Source organism: Eschrichtius robustus, chromosome 16, assembly GCF_028021215.1.
Source record: "Eschrichtius robustus isolate mEscRob2 chromosome 16, mEscRob2.pri, whole genome shotgun sequence".
NCBI classification, from domain to species: domain Eukaryota; kingdom Metazoa; phylum Chordata; class Mammalia; order Artiodactyla; family Eschrichtiidae; genus Eschrichtius; species Eschrichtius robustus.
This window is the reverse complement of record NC_090839.1, coordinates 13991976-14012967: the sequence shown is the minus strand read 5'-3', so window position 1 is coordinate 14012967 and position 20992 is coordinate 13991976. Positions and strand designations below refer to the sequence as shown.

The following is a 20992-nucleotide window of genomic DNA, read 5'->3' as shown; positions in this document are numbered from 1 at the left end:
CAAATCAATGGACGGTAATACAAAAAGTCAAATCAATTGCAAGCAGAACAAGAAGCCGTTTGGGCAATACCAGACATTTTCTTAAATCAGTAATTTTAAAAATTACCCCATTTCAATTTTCTTGGAATCCTACAACAGATCACATTAGGAAGAAAGGCTCCATTTGGTGCCATTATGTCTAACACTCTCATGATAATCTCTCTTTTTAACAAAAGGAAGATGGACTTAAGCTTCAAGCCTTGACAAAGAACAGGATCTGGTGAGGTTAGACTTAATTTTATTTCAACTAGTTAAGTCAATTTAAATAAAAATACTAAGTCAATACTAGTTCAAGGTGATGAACAGGTAAGACAAAAACCTTGAGGATGCCAACAAGTAACTAATACTTGAATCCTTCCTGTTCTGAAACTCCGGGACTCTATAAGAATCCTTCTGTTTTATTCAAAAGGGGGCAGAAATACTAAATAAGAGACAAAGTTATCCCCAAGAAGCGGAGTTGCCTGAAAAAGCCACATGTAAGAACAATCAACTTGTGGACACTGGACAGCTGTGGTCAGCAGGTTTGGTGTGAATTCACAAGTCAGCTCAAAGCCAGGTTAAGAGCACACTCGCTAGATCCTGGCGGCTACCATCCAATGCCAGCTTGGACGTTCACTGATTATGTGACCCTGGACAAGCTGTGTGACCTCGCCAGGTCTCAGTTTTCTCATCTATAAAATAGGTGTGCTAACAGTACCTGCCTCATCAATCTGTCATAAAGATTGAGTAAGTAACATATAAAACGTGCTTGGGATAGTGTCTGGGCCAGAGTAAATGCCATGCAGACACTGGCTACTGCTAGTATCATCCTACCTAGTGTGACAGACACTCTGAGAAGGCTCCCCATGACCTCAGCCCTCTGGGCTTTGTGCCCTTGTGTAATCCCCTCCAAGCATGGGCTGGCCTAGTGACCTGCTTCTAACCCACGGAATATGGCAGAGGTAATAGTCCGTCACTTCTGTGATCACTTACATGAGACTGTGACTTCCATCTTGCTAGCAGGCTTTCTCTACCCCTTGCTGTCATGAAGCAAGCTGCCATGCTGGGCATGCCACAGGGAAAGGGACTGAGGACAGCCTTCAGCCAACGACCAGCCGGGAACTGAGGCCCCCAGTCCAAGAGCCCTCAAGGGAGTGAATCCTGCCCACAACCACCTAAGTGAGCTTGGAAGTGGATCCTTCCCCAGTCATATCTTCAGATGAAATCCCAACCCTAGCAGACACCTTGGAGGCAGCCTGCCAGAGGTCCTGAAGCAGGGGACCCAGCCCAGCCAAGCCTGGACTCAAGACCCACAGAAACTGTGAGATAAATGTGTGTGGTTTTAAGTTGCTAAGTTTTGTAGTGATTTGTTATGTAGCAACAGATAATACACCTAGATAGAATAAAAAGAAAAGGACCAACAGAAATTCATGAGTAGAAAATTATATATACCACTCTCGCCATCCAGAACTAAAAAAAAAGATTCTACCTTTCACACTGAATAATAAAGCAACTCCTATCATGAGACTTCAAGAAGTCTAGAAACAACTATCCTCAACTCCTGTCACCCATTCTATCAACTTGAATACTTTACCCACTGGTAACTAATAAGTAATTTACTCATGACTAAAGAGTCAAGTATTATTATTGCCTACTTAGTAATTTACTAAATACTCTTAGATTATTGTCATTAGCTACTATTAAGAGTTACTGAGGATAGGAAGACACTGGAACTCACCAAAACAGATACCCCACATCCAAAGACAAAGGAGAAGCCGCAGTGAGACGGTAGGAGGGGCGCAATCACAATAAAATCAAATCCCATAATTGCTGGGTGGGTCACTCACAAACTGGCGAACGCTTATACCACAAAACTCCACCCGCTGGAGTAAAGGTTCTGAGCCCCACATCAGGCTTCGCAATCTGCGGGTCTGGCAACGGGAGGAGGAATTCCTAGAGAATTAGACTTTGAAGGCTAGCAGGATTTGATTGCAGGACTTCGACAGGACAGAGGGAAACAGAGACCCCACTCTTGGAGGGCACACACAAAGTAGTGTGCGCATCGGGACCCAGGGGAAGGAGCAGTGATCCCATAGGAGACTGAACCAGACCTACCTGCTAGTGTTGGAGGGTCTCCTGCAGAGGCGGGGGGTGGCTGTGTCTCACCGTGAGGACAAGGACACTGGCAGCAGAAGTTCTGGAAAGTACTCCTTGGCGTGAGCCCTCCCAGAGTCCACCATTAGCCCCACCAACAAGCCTGGGTAGGCTCCAGTGTTGGGTCGCCTCAGGCCAAACAACCAACAGGGAGGGAACCCAGCCCCACCCATCAGCAGACAAGTGGATTAAAGTTTTACTGAGCTCTGCCCACCAGAGCAAGAGCCAGCTCTACCCACCACCAGTGCCTCCAATCAGGAAGCTTGCACAAGCCTCTTAGATAGCCTCATCCACCAGAGGGCAGACAGCAGAAGCAAGAAGAACTACAAGCCTGCAGCCTGTGGAACAAAAACCACATTCACAGAAAGATAGACAAGATGAAAAGGCAGAGGGCTATGTACCAGATGAAGGAACAAGATAAAACCACAGAAAAACAACCAAACGAAGTGGAGATAGGCAACCTTCCAGGAAAAGAATTCAGAATAATGACAGCGAAGATGATCCAGGACCTCAGAAAAAGAAAAGGAGGCAAAGATCGAGAAGATGCAAGAAATGTTTAACAAAGACCTAGAAGAATTAAAGAACGAACAAACAGAGATGAACAATACAATAACTGAAATGAAAAATACACTAGAAGGAATCAATAACAGAATAACTAAGGCAGAAGAACGGATAGGTGACCTGGAAGACAGAATGGTGGAATTCACTGCTGCGGAACAGAATAAAGAAAAAAGAATGAAAAGAAATGAAGACAGCCTAAGAGACCTCTGGGACAACATTAAACGTAACAACATTCGCATTATAGGGGTCCCAGAAGAAGAGAGAGAGAAAGGACCCAAGAAAATATTTGAAGAGATTATAGTCAAAAACTTCCCTAACATGGGAAAGGAAACAGTCACCCAGGTCCAGGAAGCACACTAAAGTCCCATACGGGATAAACCCAAGGAGAAACACACCGAGACACATAGTAATCAAATTGACAAAAATTAAAGACAGAGAAAAATTATTGAAAGCAGCAAGGGAAAAACGACAAATAACATACAAGGGAACTCCCATAAGGTTAACAGCTGATTTCTCAGCAGAAACTCTACAAGCCAGAAGGGAGTGGCATGACATATTTAAAGTGATGAAAGGGAAGAACCTACAACCAAGATTACTCTACCCGGCAAGGATCTCATTCAGATTTGATGGAGAAATCAAAAGCTTTACAGACAAGCAAAAGCTAAGAGAATTCAGCACCACCAAACCAGCTCTACAACAAATGCTAAAGGAACTTCTCTAAGTGGGAAACACAAGAGAAAACAAAACAACAAATAAACAAACCCATAACAATTAATAAAATGGTAATAGGAGGAACATACATATCGATAATTACCTTAAACATGAATGGATTAAATGCTCCAACCAAAAGACACAGGCTCGCTGAATGGATACAAAAACAAGACCCATATATATGCTGTCTACAAGAGACCCACTTCAGACCTAGGGACACATACAGACTGAAAGTGAGGGGATGGAAAAAGATATTCCATGCAAATGGAAATCAAAAGAAAGCTGGAGTAGCAATACTCATATCAGATAAAATAGACTTTAAAATAAAGAATGTTACAAGAGAAAAGGAAGGACACTATATAATGATCAAGGGATCAATCCAAAAAGAAGATATAATAATTATAAATATATATGCTCCCAACATAGGAGCACCTCAATACAGAAGGCAACTGCTAACAGCTATAAAAGAGGAAATCGACAGTAACACAATAATAGTGGGGGACTTTAACACCTCACTTACACCAATGGACACATCATCCAAACAGAAAATTAATAAGGAAACACAAGCTTTAAATGACACAATAGACCAGATAGATTTAATTGATATTTAGAGGACATTCCATTCAAAAACAGCAGATTACACTTTATTATCAAGTGTGCACAGAACATTCTCCAGGAGAGATCACATCTTGGGTCACAAATCAAGCCTCAGTAAATTTAAGAAAGTTGAAATCATATCAAGCATCTTTTCTAACTGCAACGCCATGAGATTAGAAATCAATTACAGGGAAAAAAACGTAAAAAACACAAACACATGGGGGCTAAACAATACATTACCAAATAACCAAGAGATTACTGAAGAAACCAAAGAGGAAATCAAAAAACACCTAGAGACAAATGACAATGAAAACACGACGACCCAAAATTTATGGGATGCAGCAAAAGCAGTTCTAAGAGGGAAGTTTATGGCAATACAAGCCTACCTCAAGAAACAAGAAAAATCTCAAATAAACAATTTAACCTTACACCTAAAGGAACTAGAGAAGGAAGAACAAACAAAACCCAAAGTTAGTAGAAGGAAAGAAATCATAAAGAGCAGAGCAGAAATAAATGAAATAGAAACAAAGAAAATAATAGCAAAGATCAATAAAACTAAAAGCTGGTTCTTTGAGAAGATAAACAAAATTGATAAACCATTAGCCAGACTCATCAAGAAAAAGAGGGAGAGGACTCGAATCAATAAAATCAGAAATGAAAAAGGAGAAGTTGCAACAGACACCACAGAAATACAAAGCATCCTAAGAGACTACTACAAGCAACTCTATGCCAATAAAATGGACAACCTGGAAGAAATGGACAAATTCTTACAAAGGTATAACCTTACAAGACTGAACCAAAAAGAAATAGAAAATATGAACAGACCAATCACAAGTGATGAAATTGAAGCTGTGATTAAAAATCTTCCAACAAACAAAAGTCCAGGACCAGATGGCTTCACAGGTGAATTCTATCAAACGTTTAGAGAAGAGCTAACACCCATCCTTCTCAAACTCTTCCAAAACATTGCAGAGGAAGGAACACTCCCAAACTCATTCTATGAGGCCACCATCACCCTGATACCAAAACCAGACAAAGATACTACAAAAAAAGAAAATTATAGATCAATATCACTGATGAAGACAGATGCAAAAATCCTCAACAAAATACTAGCAAACAGAATCCAACAACACATTAAAAGGATCATATATCATAATCAAGTGGGATTTATCCCAGGGATGCAAGGATTCTTCACTATACGCAAATCAATCAATGTGACACATCATATTAACAAACTGGAGAATAAAAACCATATAATCATCTCAACAGATGCAGAAAAAGCTTCTGACAAAATTCAACACCCATTTATGATAAAAACACTCCAGAAAGTGGGCATAGAGGGAAACTACTTCAACATAATAAAGGCCATATACGACAAACCCACAGCAAACATCATTCTCAATGGTGAAAAACTGAAAGCATTTCCTCTAAGATCAGGAAAAAGACAAGGATGTCCACTCTCGCCACTATTATTCAACATAGTTTTGGAAGTCCTAACCACCGCAATCAGAGAAGAAAAAGAAATGAAAGGAATACAAATTGGAAAAGAAGAAGTAAAACTGTCACTGTTTGCAGATGACATGATACTATACATAGAGAATCCTAAAGATGCCACCAGAAAACTACTAGAGCTAATCAATGAATTTGGTAAAGTGGCAGGACACAAAATTCATGCACAGAAATCTCTTACTTTCCTATACACTAATGATGAAAAACCTGTAAGAGAAATAAAGGAAACACTCCCATTTACCACTGCAACAAAAAGAATAAAATACCTAGGAATAACCTACCTAGGGAGACAAAAGAGCTGTATGCAGAACACTGTAAGACACTGACGAAAGAAATTAAAGATGATACAGATGGAGAGATATACCATGTTCCTGGCTTGGAAGAATCAATATTGTGAAAATGACTCTACTACCCAAAGCAATCTACAGATTCAACGCAATCCCTATCAAATTACCAATGGCATTTTTTACAGAACTAGAACAAAAAATCTTAAAATTTGTATGGAGACACAGAAGACCCCAAATAGCCAAAGCGGCCTTGAGGGAAAAAAAACGGAACTGGGGGAATCAGACTCCCTGACTTCAGACCACACTACAAAGCTACAGTAATCAAGACAGTATGGTACTGGTACAAAACCAGAAATATAGATCAATGGAACAGGACAGAAAGCCCAGAGATAAACCCACACACCTATGATCAACTAATCTATGACAAAGGAGGCAAGGATATACAATGCAGAAAAGACAGTCTCTTCAATAAGTGGTGCTGGGAAAACTGGACAGCTACATGTAAAAGAATGAAATTAGAACACTCCGTAACACCATACACAAAAATAAATTCAAAATGGATTAGAGACCTAAATGTAAGACCAGACACTATAAAGCTCTTAGATGAAAACACTGGAAGAACACTCTTTGACATAAATCACAGCAAGATCTTTTTTGATCCACCTCCTAGAGTAATGGAAATTAAAACAAAAATAAATGAATGGGACCTAATGAAACTTAAAAGCTTTTGCACAGCAAAGGAAACTACAAACAAGACGAAAAGACAACCCTCAGAATGGGAGAAAATATTTGCAAATGAATCAACGGACAAAGAATTAATCTCCAAAATAAATAAACAGCTCATGCAGCTCAATATTAAAAAAACAAACAACCCAATCCAAAAATGGGCAGAAGATCTAAATAGACATTTCTCCAAAGAAGACATACAGATGGCCAGGAAGCACATGAAAAGCTGCTCAACATCACTAATTATTAGAGAAATGCAAATCCAAACTACAATGAGGTATCACCTCACACCAGTTAGAAAGGGCATCATCAGAAAATCTACAAACAACAAATGCTGGAGAGGGTGTGGAGAAAAGGGAACCCTCTTGCACTGTTGGTGGGAGTGTAAATTGATACAGCCACTATGGAAAACAGTATGGATGTTCCTTAAAAAAATAAAAATAGAATTACCATATGACCCAGCAATCCCACTACTGGGCATATACCCAGAGAAAACCATAATTCAAAAAGACACATGCACCCCAATGTTCACTGCAGCACTACTTACAATAGCCAGGTCATGGAAGAAACCTAAATGTCCATCGACAGACAAATGGATAAAGAAGATGTGGTACATATATACAATGGAATATTACTCAGCCATAAAAAGGAACGAAATTGGGTCATTTGTAGAGATGTGGATGGATCTACAGACTGTCATACAGAGTGAAGTAAGTCAGAAAGAGAAAAACAGATATCGTATATTAACGCATATATGTGGAACCTAGAAAAATGGTACAGATGAACCTGTTTGCAGGGCAGAAACTGAGACACAGATGTAGAGAAAAAACATATGGACACCAAGGGGGGAAAGTGGCATGGGGAGGGGGTGGTGGTGTGATGAACTGGGAGATTGGGATTGACATGTATACACTAATATGTATAAAATGGATAACTAATAATTAAAAAAAAAAGAGTTAATGATAATAAGAAGCCCAATAATGAGAATTAGTTAGGCAGCAACATGCTTTCATTCGACAACTATATATCAGGCATCTGCTGTGTGCCAGGCACTGTTCTAAGCCCCAGCAATGAGCAGAACAGACAAAACCCTGTTCCCAGGGAGCTGCCTTTCTGGTGGTTATTCTTACTACCAGGTGGTCTACTGACATGAACCCGCACATCACTCCAGAGCACTCTCATTTGACAGCAAGGAGAGCTGAAGCCTTTTTTTTCTTTTTTGTCCTACTTTTTGGCTGCACGGTGCGGTATGAGGGATCTTAGTTCCCCAACGAGGCATCGAACCCACACGGCCTGCAGTGGAAGCGCAGAGTCTTAACCACTGGACTGCCAGGGAAGTCCGAAAGCTACAGGCTTTTTATTCGCCTGAATTCAACGGTAAGCATAAAAGCACTTGGCAAATTAAAAGAGGAGAGAGGGAGTAGGGAAGGAATGGACTGGAGTTTGGGATTAGCAGATGCAAACTATTATAAATATATAGAATAAACAACAAGGTCTTACTGTATAGCACAGGGAACTATAATCAATATCCTGTGATAAACCATAATGGAAAAGAATATAAATATATGTATAACTGAATCACTTTGCTATAGAGTAGAAATTAACACAACATTGTAAATCAAGTATACCTCAATAAAATAAACTTTAAGAGAGAGAGAGAGAGAGAGAAGAAAGAGGCTGCACCGAGAGGGTGCCCACGAGTGAACAGAGAGCAGGCAAGCGTGCTCCCCACACTGCTCAATAAGGAATGTGCCAAGAGTGTGCGTGAGTCCGGGAGGGAATCCATCACTCCCCGGTCCACCTTGGTTGCTGGAAAGATCTAAGTGCAGGCATGGAACCTTGCAAGTCTCGTGTTTAAGCCTCTGTCACTTTTGTCCCACACGGCTTCTAAATGCAAACTAACCCCTTGGTCGGTTTTGAACTGAAGGACAGTCATCTGTTTCAGCAGCTTAGAAAATCTGTTCCTAATGAGTGACTTGAATGCTGAAGGGTAATTTCGATTCTATGTCATTTTCCTCTTAGAATCTAAGCCCTCTCAGAGGAAGGGTTAGTCCTTTCTATATTTCTCTGCTTACACCCCACGTCAGCCCCAAATGGAAGAGTTTGGTCTTAGAGATCCTCAGTAAAAGCAGGGTCTTCCCTCCCAAGCACCCTCTAAAACCTACAAGGTCGTGACCCAAGTGGTTCCTGTCGGGAAGCTGATCCTCCCACGTCCCGCCGGCACTCACTTTGCTAGTGTACTTGGCGATGTCCGCGGCGACGTCGGCTGAGGCGGTGGCGATGGGCAGGTCTGCGCTTACTGAAGAGGCGAGGGTGCTCGTGGACCCCGAGCTGGTGACCAGGGGCGACGACTGGGTGCTGGTCACCAGGGTGATGGTGGAGGTGGACGGGCTCTGCGTGATCTCCTTCTGCTGGACAGCTAGGAAAGCAAAGGGTCCTGGTCACCCCACTGCCGCAGGAAGGCCATCCCAGTAGGAAACTGTGGTGGGGAGCAGAGCCCCTGACAAACGCCCTGCGAGTTTCTCTACTTTCAAGTGACAAAGATTCTCTCCTTGGCCAAAGCCTAGCCAGGCTCCTCTGAGCCCTTTCTCAACGAGGCTTCCACCTTGGTCTATAAAGACGAATATAGTTTCTAACAGCTCAAGGCTGCATCCCTAGGATGACCCTTGTCCCCTTAAGGTCCCCGCCTGAGAAAACTCAAGGCTGCCGAATGAACTGACTGTATATTCCAGCCAGCACCTAATGATGGGGCCCATCTCCCAGTCTCTGTGGGAGGGTCAGAGCCTACCTTCAATAGGTACCAGTTAGCAAACCCAGATGTTTCAAATGCACCAACACCTCCTTCCCACTTTATGTAAGTTTTCACTTTCTGGCTCTTCAGAGCCTCCGCCCACCGCCCTCCCTATTCCCGAATTCTCCCTTTAAAATGCCCAGTCCCGTGTACATGTTCAGCTCACGCTGGACTTTTTGCCCTATTGCAATAGTATATAGCTGATTAAAATCTGTCTTTACTACTTTAACTAGTGGCTAGCTTTGTTTGTCTTTGACAAGACAATCTGGGATTTAAGAATCACACCATCAATGAGCTCCTTCTTGCCAGCACCTAAATTCCCCTGGGGAAGGCTCATTATGCTTAAGGGGTATGAATTCAGAAGACCGGAACTGGTCACCCCAACATGAAATATCCTAGACCCGGTTCTGTCCCAACGACTCTTCAAACAGCGAGATCAATCCAGCTGTACTCCAATGCTGCGTGTCCAATCTTTCAGTCTGCCCTCCCCTCAATCTTTGAAGGGTTTCAATGGGAGCCAATTCAAGATCTGGCTACTCTTCAACCCCACGTCCTGCTGCGACTCTTTAATAGTCCTACTCACAAGGGTGCACTCAGTATGTGAGAGTTTCGGTCAAGGAGCCCAGCCTTCAAGGATCTCGATGCAGGTTTCCCAGGGGAACAAGATTCTACATCAGTGCTCACAAGAGCTGGGCCAACTGGTACCCATCAGGTGGTTCAGCTTTACACCAGCTCCAGATGGAGCCTCCTGCCGGGAGCTGTGGTTCCACACTTCAGCAACTGGTTCTTGATGCTGGCTCTTCTTGTGTGTGAGGCTAATCGCTAGTTATTAAGGTAACCTTTGCTACCAACTTCTCACACTGTACTCTTTCCAAAACAACGTCCAGGGGTTCATGGATGTGCACAAGGAAACTTAAACAAAGGTATTCATTGCAGCACTGCTTACAACAGGAAAAAAACTGGAAGCAACCTAAATGTCTATCAGTAGGGGAATACTTTAAATAAACTGTGGAATACTATGCAGCAGTCCAAAAGAATAAGGTAGAGCTATATGTACTGACATGGACAGACCTCCAAAACATGCTGATGGGTGGGGTGGGGGGGGAGGCGCGGAAAAAAGCAAGTATGGTACCATTTTTACGTTTTAAAAAAGAAAAAAGAAAAAAAAAGTAATATTTTAATGAAGTCATATATATACATAAATATATATGCATACATGCATAAAAAAGGTCTTACGGTTAACAGCGACCTCTGAGAAAGGGTGGAGAATGAAATGGCAAATCCATCAAGACAACAGATTTTTGTGTCTATGTGTCTACTTCACCCCTTTCTAAGAAGAACATATGCATGTATTTATAAAATGAAAAAAAAAAAAAAAGAAAAAAGAAAAGTACAAAAGCAAGTTGGAAAACAATTTTTAAAAATAATGCCAAATGGAATGTGTGAGGCTTCCAGGATACAGTAGCCAGGAAACCAAGGGGAACTGAAAAAATAAAACGATTATTTTTCTCCTGTCCATGTGGCCAAAAAGGGACCGGGCGCCACGGAGAGCAGAAGGGGAGGCTCGGTACCTTTCACGGCCTGTCTGGTCTGATATCTCGTCCCCTGGGAAGACTGAGGCTGCTGGTTTTGCTGCTGGTTTTGCTGCTGGTTTTGCTGCTGCTGCTGGCGCTGCATCTTCTGCATGTGCCACTTTTGGGAGGACGTTTGAAACTTACTTGAGGAGTTCCACACGACCCGCTGCACGGCCGGGGCAGTCTCCTTCGGTAAAAGCGGCCTCTGCTTTTTCACTGGGCTTCCTGTGGCAGCGGCGGCCGGGGCCGTGACCGTGGATGTGGTGCTGGTGGTGGCCGTGACACCAGCCGTGGGAGTTTGGGCGGAAGAGCGGGTGAGGACCGGCGTTTCGGGGGGAGACTGGCTGCCCGCCGTCGTGGATGGTGGAGCTTTACCTACGACTAAAGCCAAAGCGTGAACAAACAAACAAACAGAAAGTGGATTTGACTCAGGCTGGCCTGCAGGGTCTCTACACCACCAAGTTCTGGGTGACCATCAGAGGCTAGCATGCCAAAGACCCCCAGTGAATGGGCACTTATACAATACGCTCAGGCCACTTCTGCAGCATGCTCTATCTTAAAATATCAGCCCCCTTGTGCTCCATGCACTTGCTCACATCTGAGACGTATGTCAAGGCATCTGGGGGACTGAGGCCAAGCTGACCCAGCCCCTGCCCTCAAGTTGCTCACCTACTAGTAGACGACGCAGTGGATGAACAGGATCACTGCAAGTATCTTGTTTTACAAAGTTAAAGTTGGGTAAGCACTTTGAGAAATACCCAGCCAAAATCAATCCGGAGATTCAGAGAAACACTTCCTTTGGCCAGGGAACCTAAAAAGCATGCACCCCAAAGAACCAGATGGCTTCCCATAGGCCAAAGCACTGAATAACAATAAATGACCCAGAAAGAAGAGTATCTTCTTTAATCTCTTCTGATTCCCTTCCGAACAGTCTCGGTGTGGTCCTGGTAGCCTTGACACTTAACACTAAAGGTAATTCCACCCCAAGGACAGAACCTTCCTCAGCACAATGGTATTTATCTAAAATTTAGAAGCCTTGCTTTTGTTTTGATTGTAGTTATTCCTGTTGCGTCTTTTACGTAGAGCACACAATACTGTTTTACCTAGTGTGTGGTGGCCAAGTTTAAGTCTAAAATTGAGTTTAATTTTTTTTTTTAAAGAGCTGTTGTTTCAGATAAAAATATTAAGTCCGTAATTATACAGGCAGGACTTAGGAATGGCAAAAATAACGAATGCGAGTGACTCAAGTTTGAAAAAAGCTGCCTTTCAGAGTATGTCTCCTGGGAGGAGCTGGGCTATGGGGGTGGAGGGTAGGATTTCAACAGGCAGCAGGGAGAATTTGGAGGGGAACAGCTTTAGCCAAGACATGTTCAGGAATAGGCAGCATTTTGGTAAGTGAGGGCAGGCAGTGAGATGGGGTGGCTGGAAGGCAGGTTAGAGCCAGAAGCACTGAGCAGCGTAGAAGGGGGTGTGACCTGGTGAGTGCTCATCTGTAAAAGGGGGGTGGTGAGTAATCACTGCAGCAGCCCCTGGCACTGGAGAGGTGAACCTGCCCCCAGAGAGGATTCCCTGGGGTTCACACACAAAACACGGGTGCAAGTCAGCACCCTTGATCTTGACAATGTGCCTTGACATCAAACTCTTTTTAATAAGGATTACACCTGTCTTTTTTAGATTTCTATCACCCAGGAAAGGCATGGGCTTGATTATTCTAGGGGGGGATTTTCAGTAAACTGTGGGTTTGGGGAAACCAAGGAGTGTGAGAGGAAAAGACAGGCTGACTTTTCTGACTCGGCGGGGGGACGGGGGGTTGTCTTCTTGGTGGTTATCACACCTGGCTGGCCCTCCTGCTCCACTGGGGAAGAGTCCAGCCAAGTTCATGGGCAAGAACACAGGGTGGGCTGGGAGAAGAGCTCTACCTGCAGTGAGGAGCCGCCATCCTTCCCCAGGATGACCTGCCAGATACTGAATATAGCCCCTGCCCCTTCCAGGGGCAGAGGTGGCTTTGAACTTGGCCCTTCTAAAAGCCCCACACTGGGAGGGTCCCCCCAGGCAGGGCTTCTAACCTGCAGAAGCACCTTTAATGCCTCCCTTTTCTGCCATGTGATCAAAAAATATACTGTCCTTGTTGATTAACTAGCCTGGTCCCTCCTTGGGCAAAGGGCAACCGCAAAAAGGTCCTTTTCTCTCTCCTGTCTTGCAAAAGCAAACAGCTGGCTTTGCAGATGGGTAACCAGTCTGCGTGAGTCACGGCTGGAGCTCTTTCCCAAATAAAAAAACAGGAGTGTGCAATCTGAAAAGTTTCCAGGCTCGAAGCACTCTTGGGGGGGGTTTCATTTAGACACTAAAACATTTTAATTTCTAGAGGATTCTGATGGTTTATGGAGGCAGGGTAAAGGCCATGGAAAATTCCATTTGTCCTAGAAATTGGGAGTATATAATCACCTGTAGCCTCAAAAAGGGTGAATTTCTTAAAGGCCAACACTCCAAAAGCGGCCCCATCAAAATAACCTACTTATTCCAGACTTTGGTCGCGGTCTTGTACCTTAAAAAACGACTTTTAAGAGAAGGATGGAAATGACTGATGTTACAGGGTAAGCGTAGTAAAGGTTGTTAAGCGAGCTCCCTTGGCCTCTGTTCTGAGAGCAGTAGCTAGAAAAGCCATCTTGCTATCTGAGGATTCATATTCTGTGCATAAGCCGCATTCCTAACTGAAGCTCAGTTGGAGGTCACCAAGCACTCTCCAAAACGCCCTTCACTTAATAAACTCATAAGTGAAAGTACATCACTGATAAGATGCTCAACTGCAGAGTCTGACACGAAGCTGATTCTTCAAGACCCAAACCACCATCAGGGGGCTCTGGATTTCAGACTAGGCAGTCTTGCCCCAACCCCTGGGAAGCCGCTCTGAATTATGTTTCAGAGACATCTTCAGCTTAAAAGTCCACCACACACTCGGGGACTCCTGGAGAAACTTCCTGCAGATACCAGTGGGAGGAAGAGCTCACTTTCATTTAATCAACTGGAATGCTTTTTATTTTGGAGGAAAACATGAGATCTTTTAAGGGACTCACATGTTTCCCTTCTTGCTTTGACTGCTAGGGAGCTCAGAGTCAAAATGGAAGCCCGACTTTGCTAACTCTGAAGGCTGGAACAGTATGTATTTTTGTATACAAATTTTCCCCAGACCTCTCACTATTCTACCTTCATCTTTTACACTGATTTCTTGATTTTCATTTCGTTTCTTATTAATCTGTCACAAATTCTTTCTGGAAGGGGCAAAAAACCACAACCAATCAAAAGATCTACTCCAGAAAGAGAGGAATAGCATAAATGTATCACTCACAGGAACACCGCCATCTGTGCCCCAATATTCCCACAAACCTCGTGGAATAAATGCTACTCCTATTGTTTTCTGCAACACCTGAGGTGGTCCCTCAAACCCCAATCCACAAAAGAATCGGATTTTTCAAATGCCATTCATAATTCTAAAGGATGGTGTGGTGGGCCATCCTTCCTGTCCCACCCAACTGCCTCTCTCTCTTCCCCCCTTGTACCATTGAGAGACATTCCATCCTCTTTAGATGAACTGCAGGAACTGAGGTTCCAGAACAGGTCACGTTGATACAAACACAGAGGAAAGATTCTCAAAGCCCATCCCCCTCTTGCTTTAAGTAGCCAGACTAAGAAATCCCCAGGGGACACAGAACTCAGAAGTTAGCTTCCTGTCAGAAGTTAAGCATAGTCAAAAAGTAAACCTGGCTATCCCCTTAAGTAACTCACGAAGTCCATGAGGTTTTATGGCTACAACCTCTAATTTGTCCTTAGGCCATGTTTCTCCTGGTCCTTAATTAATTCTCCATTATCTTTCTCAGGCATGTTGGAATCCCCTCACCACCCACTTGCCAAACCAGTTGAAAAATGTGCTGACTCCTTCTTCAATGGGAGGGACATCCTTCAAATCATTCCCACGTTCCTGCCGGAGGGTTTGCCAACATGCCTGGGCTGCATCAGGTTTGAGGGCAGCCACTGCTGGTTCAGCGGCAAAGGGAGAACTGCTGAGCTCAGGCAGTGGGGTCCTCAACTGGGGGAGATTTTGCCCCCGAGGGGACATCCGGCCATGTCAAGACATTTTTGATGACCACCACTGGGCAAGTGCTACCAGCATCCAGTACAAAGAGGCCAGGGATGCTACCAAACATCCTCCAGTGCACAGGACAAAGAATTATCCAGCACAAGATGTCAACAGTGCCAAGGTTGAGAAACCCTGGGCCCATGTCAGTTAATCGCAAATATGGTACCAACTCAGGCAGGCATCATACAATGCCCCTTTGATTTCTAGTGGCTCAAGCACTCAGCGTTCTGGTGCCACCTACCCAAATGGTCTTGTACTCTAGTAAGAAAATGCACTTTGAGATGCCTGGGCAACATGAGGGGAGGTAAGGGAGGCTAAACTTATCAAGATCTTCCAACTGAACACTTCTAACAATTTCAGCCTTGTCAAATGTCTAAATGTTGACAAACAACTTTAGGGAAATGAGTGAGCCTACTGGAAAAGAAGCTGGTTAGGCTAAAAATGACTTAACAGCTAGAAGCAACTACTTTCTAAGAGACTTATTTTTCTGTGCTCAAAATCAGCCACATTGGGTATTGAGCAGATAAAAGGTGGGCAGGCTTCGTGTAAGTCCTGGTCCTGCTCAGGAACTAGCTAGGTGACCTGGAGCCCACCCAAGCTCTGCTATGCCACCCTTTGGGATGTGAGAGGGTCACCTGACTTGAGATAACACAAATTGCAAGGTGGCATTCTAAAACCAAATCAAGAAACCAGAAACGGGTACAATCACTTACCCTCCTGCTTGGGAGATGGTTCTTTGGGTTCCTTCTTATTTTTTCGACCCTCCCGCCCAGAATGGTCTTCTCCTAAATCTATGACAAGTTCGCTCTCTGAATCGGAGTCCAGGCCCAAATGCACTGTTGGGGAATCCGTCTCATCTTTTCCCTTCAGCTTATCCTTTGTGGGATGAGGCGAGGGTTTGGCTTTGTCTGAAAAGTCCTTCTCGGGCTGAGGGCTAGTCTTCTCCTTGACCAAGCCTGGGTCTGCTTTCTCGCTGGCTGGCGACGTGCTGACTTTCAGCTCCTCTTTTGTCTCCATGGGGTTTGCCAATTTGGGCTTTTTTTTGACAGCAGACGGCTCTTTGTCCATCCGAGCATCTTCTTTGTCTTCGGCATCTTCCGGCTCATTCTTCGACCTCTGCTCCTCATCACTGATAGAGTCACTACCGCTACTATCTGACTTCTCGGAATCCTCCGAATCGCTGTGTTCTACAGCCGTATACACATCTTCTGAGATTTCATTTATGCCTAAATTCAAAAAGAAAACCCAGCATGTGGCGTACTCACAAAATAAAAGAGCAGGACCAAAAAACTCACAAACATTTTCCACGCCCAACGCTGGAATAAAAAAAAAATAAAAAAATAAAATAAAAACATTTCAAATCGCATCACACTGGCCTGGTGGGGTTAGCCATGGGCTCAAGCTGCAGCTGACGACAGCTGACAAATGGAACTTGTCTGCAAAGGGTTTCAGTTATTGACATTCAGAGATGACACGGGACCAAACAACATGAATTTCGAATTTATCCAGAGCTCCATCTTGGCAGCATGGATAACTCCCTGGGGACACTGACAATGGGAGGGATGGAAGGGAAGGAATGCCAGACCTGCCCTGTTAAAACGGACCCATTTACGGATTAGAAAATAAGAGACCCAGAGAAATCACTTGTTCTAGGACACAAAGAAAACCAAGACGGAGAAGTGAGGCCAGAACCCTGGGCTCCTGACTCGCCACCAACACTCTTCCCACAAATTCCCAAAGCGTTAAAGTCCTCTACCCTTTGCGTCCAGGGCTCAAAGAAATAAACCAAAGCCTTAAAGCAGAGGTTGCAAACTCATAGCCCATGAGCCACATCTGGCGAGCAGACGTGTTATTTAGAAAGCAATGGTTTGACCCAATGCTTTTGGGTATTTTGTTATTTGTTGGCTTTTTTTTTTTTTTTTTTTGAACTTAGAACTTGCTGGCCAATTCACAAATCAGGAAATTTCACAGAAATCAAGATGGCGGGCTTGTGCTGAAACAGCAGAAGATCCGGCCTCTCTGGGTCACAGGCCTGCAAGGCTCGCTGGGGCTGAGAACCACTGGCCCCTTTAGGTGGGGGAGCACTGTCTACAGGTGACCCAGCTGCCCGGTCCCCATCTTGCTCCCTGAACTGAGGCAGAGTCAACTGTCATTGTGTTTGCATTGTTTTTCTACATGCAATGGAGTCAAGAAGAAAGTCATCCATTTCCATGTCTCTATCAAAAGGGAAAAAGGTAAAACAGCAGGAGTTTCATACATATACAGACAAAAATGGGCAAAAGTATATTTCTAACAACAGTTCCATTTAACCCATTTATGTTTCCTGCTCCCGGTAATGGGTGTCATCCGTCTGTAGGTAAATAATACTACACCCTAAAATTCTGAAAAGAGGAAATCCCCATCAACCCTGTGTTTCCCTCATTCTAGAGCAATGGTTATCATGAGTGGGGTCACTATATCCTGACCCAGACACACGGAAGGGAAACTCTTAAAAGGATAAGAGCCATGAACAGCCCAGCAGGATCATGAGTGAATTATACCCACTTCCTCCAGGGCTCAATCAAAACTGAAAGAATCAAAATACAAAAACCCAGATCTGGTTTAATTTCTGGATCCTAGGGCTTATGCGACTGTTAACTAATGGTCGGACGCCAGGACAAGCATGACCACACATGTGATAGGCAAAGCTTGGGTACTGGAGCCCAAAGGATATGAATTCAAATCCTGCTCCTCTGCTTTTATTAGCTGTGTGACCCTGAACGAATGAACTACCTCTCTGAGCCTCAGTTTCTTCACCTGAAAATGGTGTTGATAATAGTATCGACCTCCCAGGACAATCTATGCACAGTGCATGTGGCATAGGAAACCCTCGGTAAATGGAAATATTAAAATTCTTATTAACAATAATAAACCAAGGAGTTAGACCAGCTGCATGGAAGGACCCAAGAGGGGTGTCTAAATGGCCTGCAAAATTTCATCCACGTCACTGAATATCCTAACCAAACAGGCAACCCAGCAAGGAATGCTTTCCTCTGACATCCTGGATGACTCCCAACTATAACTCTTTTCTCACCCAAAGGTCCAGAGAAACCACTGACATGTAAACCTCACCTTAGACTGGCTTTCTCTCCTGAGACCCAGCCGGCCCCTACTTCTTTATAAATACCTTCCTGGCTTTATTTACCTATTCAACAAATATTCCAGAGCATTTCTACGTGTATAAGACCAAGTACACCTTGGAGAAGACAAATCTTTATAAGGCAACCTCCCTGCCCTCAAGGAGCTTCCAGTCTAGTTTGGGAGGGATACCACCACACAAAGGAACCACTGATGCTTCGGAGACATAAAGTAGCAAAGGAGGTGGGCAGCTGGGGAGGGCAGTCAGGAGAGACTTCCTGGAGGAGGTGATGCCCGAGCTCAGCCTTTGGGACAGCATTCGGGTAGGCAGTGTAAGAAAGCAGCAGCACAGGGAAGAGGAAGGGAGGCAACAGATATAGAAGCAGGATGGATGTGCCGAGGGGGAAGCAGCCTAGCCTGGAGGGGGAGGGTTTGTGTTGGACACTTGTGGGATACACTTGACCCTGAAGTGGAGACACTGACGTGAGCAGAGAGGAAGCACAAAGGCAAGCTCAGGAGGCTCTTTCTGCTTCCAAACTTTCTTACAACCTGCACCTCGAGTTGGCAGGCCGCCACAAAGAATACACTCTGAGGAATTCAAAAAGCCCTTCTGAACAATTAACTAGCAAATCTGAAATATTCTGCCATGAGTAGAAACCTATTGTTGTTGAACAAACAACTCAAGGTTAAACCAGCTGCTAAAAACGCAGCCAGGATGGGGCTTTAATTTCATCCGGGTGGTATCCCTAAAAAGAGTAATGATGACGATGATGAGGTAAGCAAACCGAGAGACATACCTAATTGTGCTTTGCAACTCTCTATCGTCTTATCAAGATTTAGCTGGAACCTGCTGCGAATCTGCCGCTTGGGAGAGATGAGAGGAACAGGGGCCGACTGCTGCTGGACCGACTCACTCAGCTCCTTCAGATCCATCTCGGCCTTGCTTCGATCTGGAAGACACCATCACACCCTCGTAAGACCAGGCACTGGAGGGAATAGCGAACAACGCTCATCACTTAGCTTTCTCCTCAAAAACACACTTAGGAGCCCGGGAGGAAACAAAACCTAAGACGTTTTTGTCATTCGTCCCAACAATATCATCTGCTCGACGGCCCGGGCTGACTTGGAGATAAGAGCCTGAGAGAACACTTGGCAGGTTTCTACTGAACCATCGCCTGGGTTGCTTTCCATGTTGAAAATGCACAATCCCAGCCAGAAGGTTGGTTGTCTGTGAAACTCAGCATCATTATGGATCCTCCAAAGCCAAAGGTTACAGTAATATGTTCAATCTCAACAGCAGCAGATAAAGTGACACTGAGTCTGGCCAGTTTGCTTTGAATTCCAGGCCCAGATCAGAGAGGGCTTGTATCTGAGAGAGGCGCCGAGCCTCGCAGAGAACACACTGATAAGAGGGAGAACCAGCTCCTTGTTTACCATGGAGACTTCAATCTTCCTTCTTAGTCAACTTAGTCTGGAGCTCAAATTAGAAAGAAAGGGAACACACAAGATAGGCAGACCCTCCAGCCAGTGTGCTGTAGCTCCCTTTGGCTCACAGCATCTATCTGAGGAACGGGGAACAGATTAGCCTTGGATATGAACCTGTGTCTTCTTGCCTCACTCTAACCCCAGGCAAAGGTCTCTGCCTAATGACTCAGGCCCAGAGGTCCTACTCCCCCTACTTCTGCCATGGGCTCTTTGCACGACCAAACTGGCCCAGGTTCTAAAGGGTCCGTGAGCTTGCATTTCTTGAATTCCTTCCCCACTTCCTCTGCTGCCTCCTCTAGTGGCCCCCAAAACATAAAAAGGGGACAAAATGCTGGTGACTGCAAAGGCTCAGAAAGCAATGAGACTGTCTTTCGCCCTGGCATCCCCTCCATCCAAAAGACCCTCAAGCAGAGAATGCGGGTGTCCACCCTACCCTGGCCAATCTGAGAAAGCAGGTCAGAAAGGATGTGGCATCCATCAAGGACAAAGATAAGCCACCTGTGAGCTGGTTCTACCAGCTGTGAGCTTACTCCCTGACTTCTCTCCACCCCAAACCACCAGGCTGTTACAGAGACCAAGATACAGACTGAGAGCTGGACTGCAAGGGCCCTCCAAAGCCTGCACTCTCCCCACTCGACCTGACCCTCGCACCCTGCCTTGCACCCAGGAAGGGGGGGCATGCTCTCACAACGCATGCCAGAGATTCATTCCTTTAAGGGGATCAGAGGTCTCCCCAAAGCCCCACCCAACTCACTCATAGGTGACTGGAGCCACAAGTCGCTCCAATTTCATTCATCACCATAATGAGGTAAGATGAGAAAGGGCCCTGTCCCCAAAACACACTTGCGGTTCGTCACCAGGGAGACCAAAAGTGAGCTTTCAAAGCAAACAGGGACAGCATCCTTGTCATTAAAGAGATGGCTCTTAAAAAACATACCCGTGTGTGCGCATGTGCATGCATGTGTTTGTCTGGTGTGTGTGCATGTGCTGATCGGGGGCTCTTCAGAGAGCCTATCAAGGCCAGGACTGAAGATGTTTGCGGGGAGGACAGTTGAATGCACAACTATTTCGGATAGGGAAAGAATATACATTCAATTTTACTGGAGAAGCACCTTACAAAGAGAACAGAGAGAGAGAAACAGGGATAAAACAGCAAAAAAAAAGGAGGAAGAGGAGAAGGACTGGGGAACATAGAAAGAAAAAAGGGAAGATCCAATTAAACAGCAGCATGATCAGGACTTACGGACTTCAACACCTGAGCTGCGAACGTGACAGTAGAAGGGGAAAGACAGGAGGTCTCATCATTTCTGCTCTCAGAAATGAGGAA

General features: G+C 44.6%; 1 protein-coding gene across 16 annotated transcripts in view; it reads right to left on the bottom strand.

Annotated features, from left to right (window-relative positions):
- The window catches only part of ZMYND8 (zinc finger MYND-type containing 8), a 130453-nt gene that overhangs the window by 17054 nt on the left and 92407 nt on the right, over positions 1-20992 (bottom strand). For 12 of the 16 annotated variants that reach the window (XM_068565303.1, XM_068565312.1, XM_068565306.1 and 9 more), the window contains 4 exons: positions 18978-19130; positions 15777-16289; positions 10926-11309; positions 8792-8982 (listed from right to left, as the gene is read on the bottom strand). In XM_068565303.1, coding sequence (XP_068421404.1) covers positions 8792-8982; positions 10926-11309; positions 15777-16289; positions 18978-19130 — 1241 coding nt within the window. The remainder of the gene's footprint in view (positions 1-8791; positions 8983-10925; positions 11310-15776; positions 16290-18977; positions 19131-20992) is intronic. The other 4 variants (XM_068565313.1, XM_068565316.1, XM_068565315.1 and 1 more) reach the window with 1 other exon arrangement.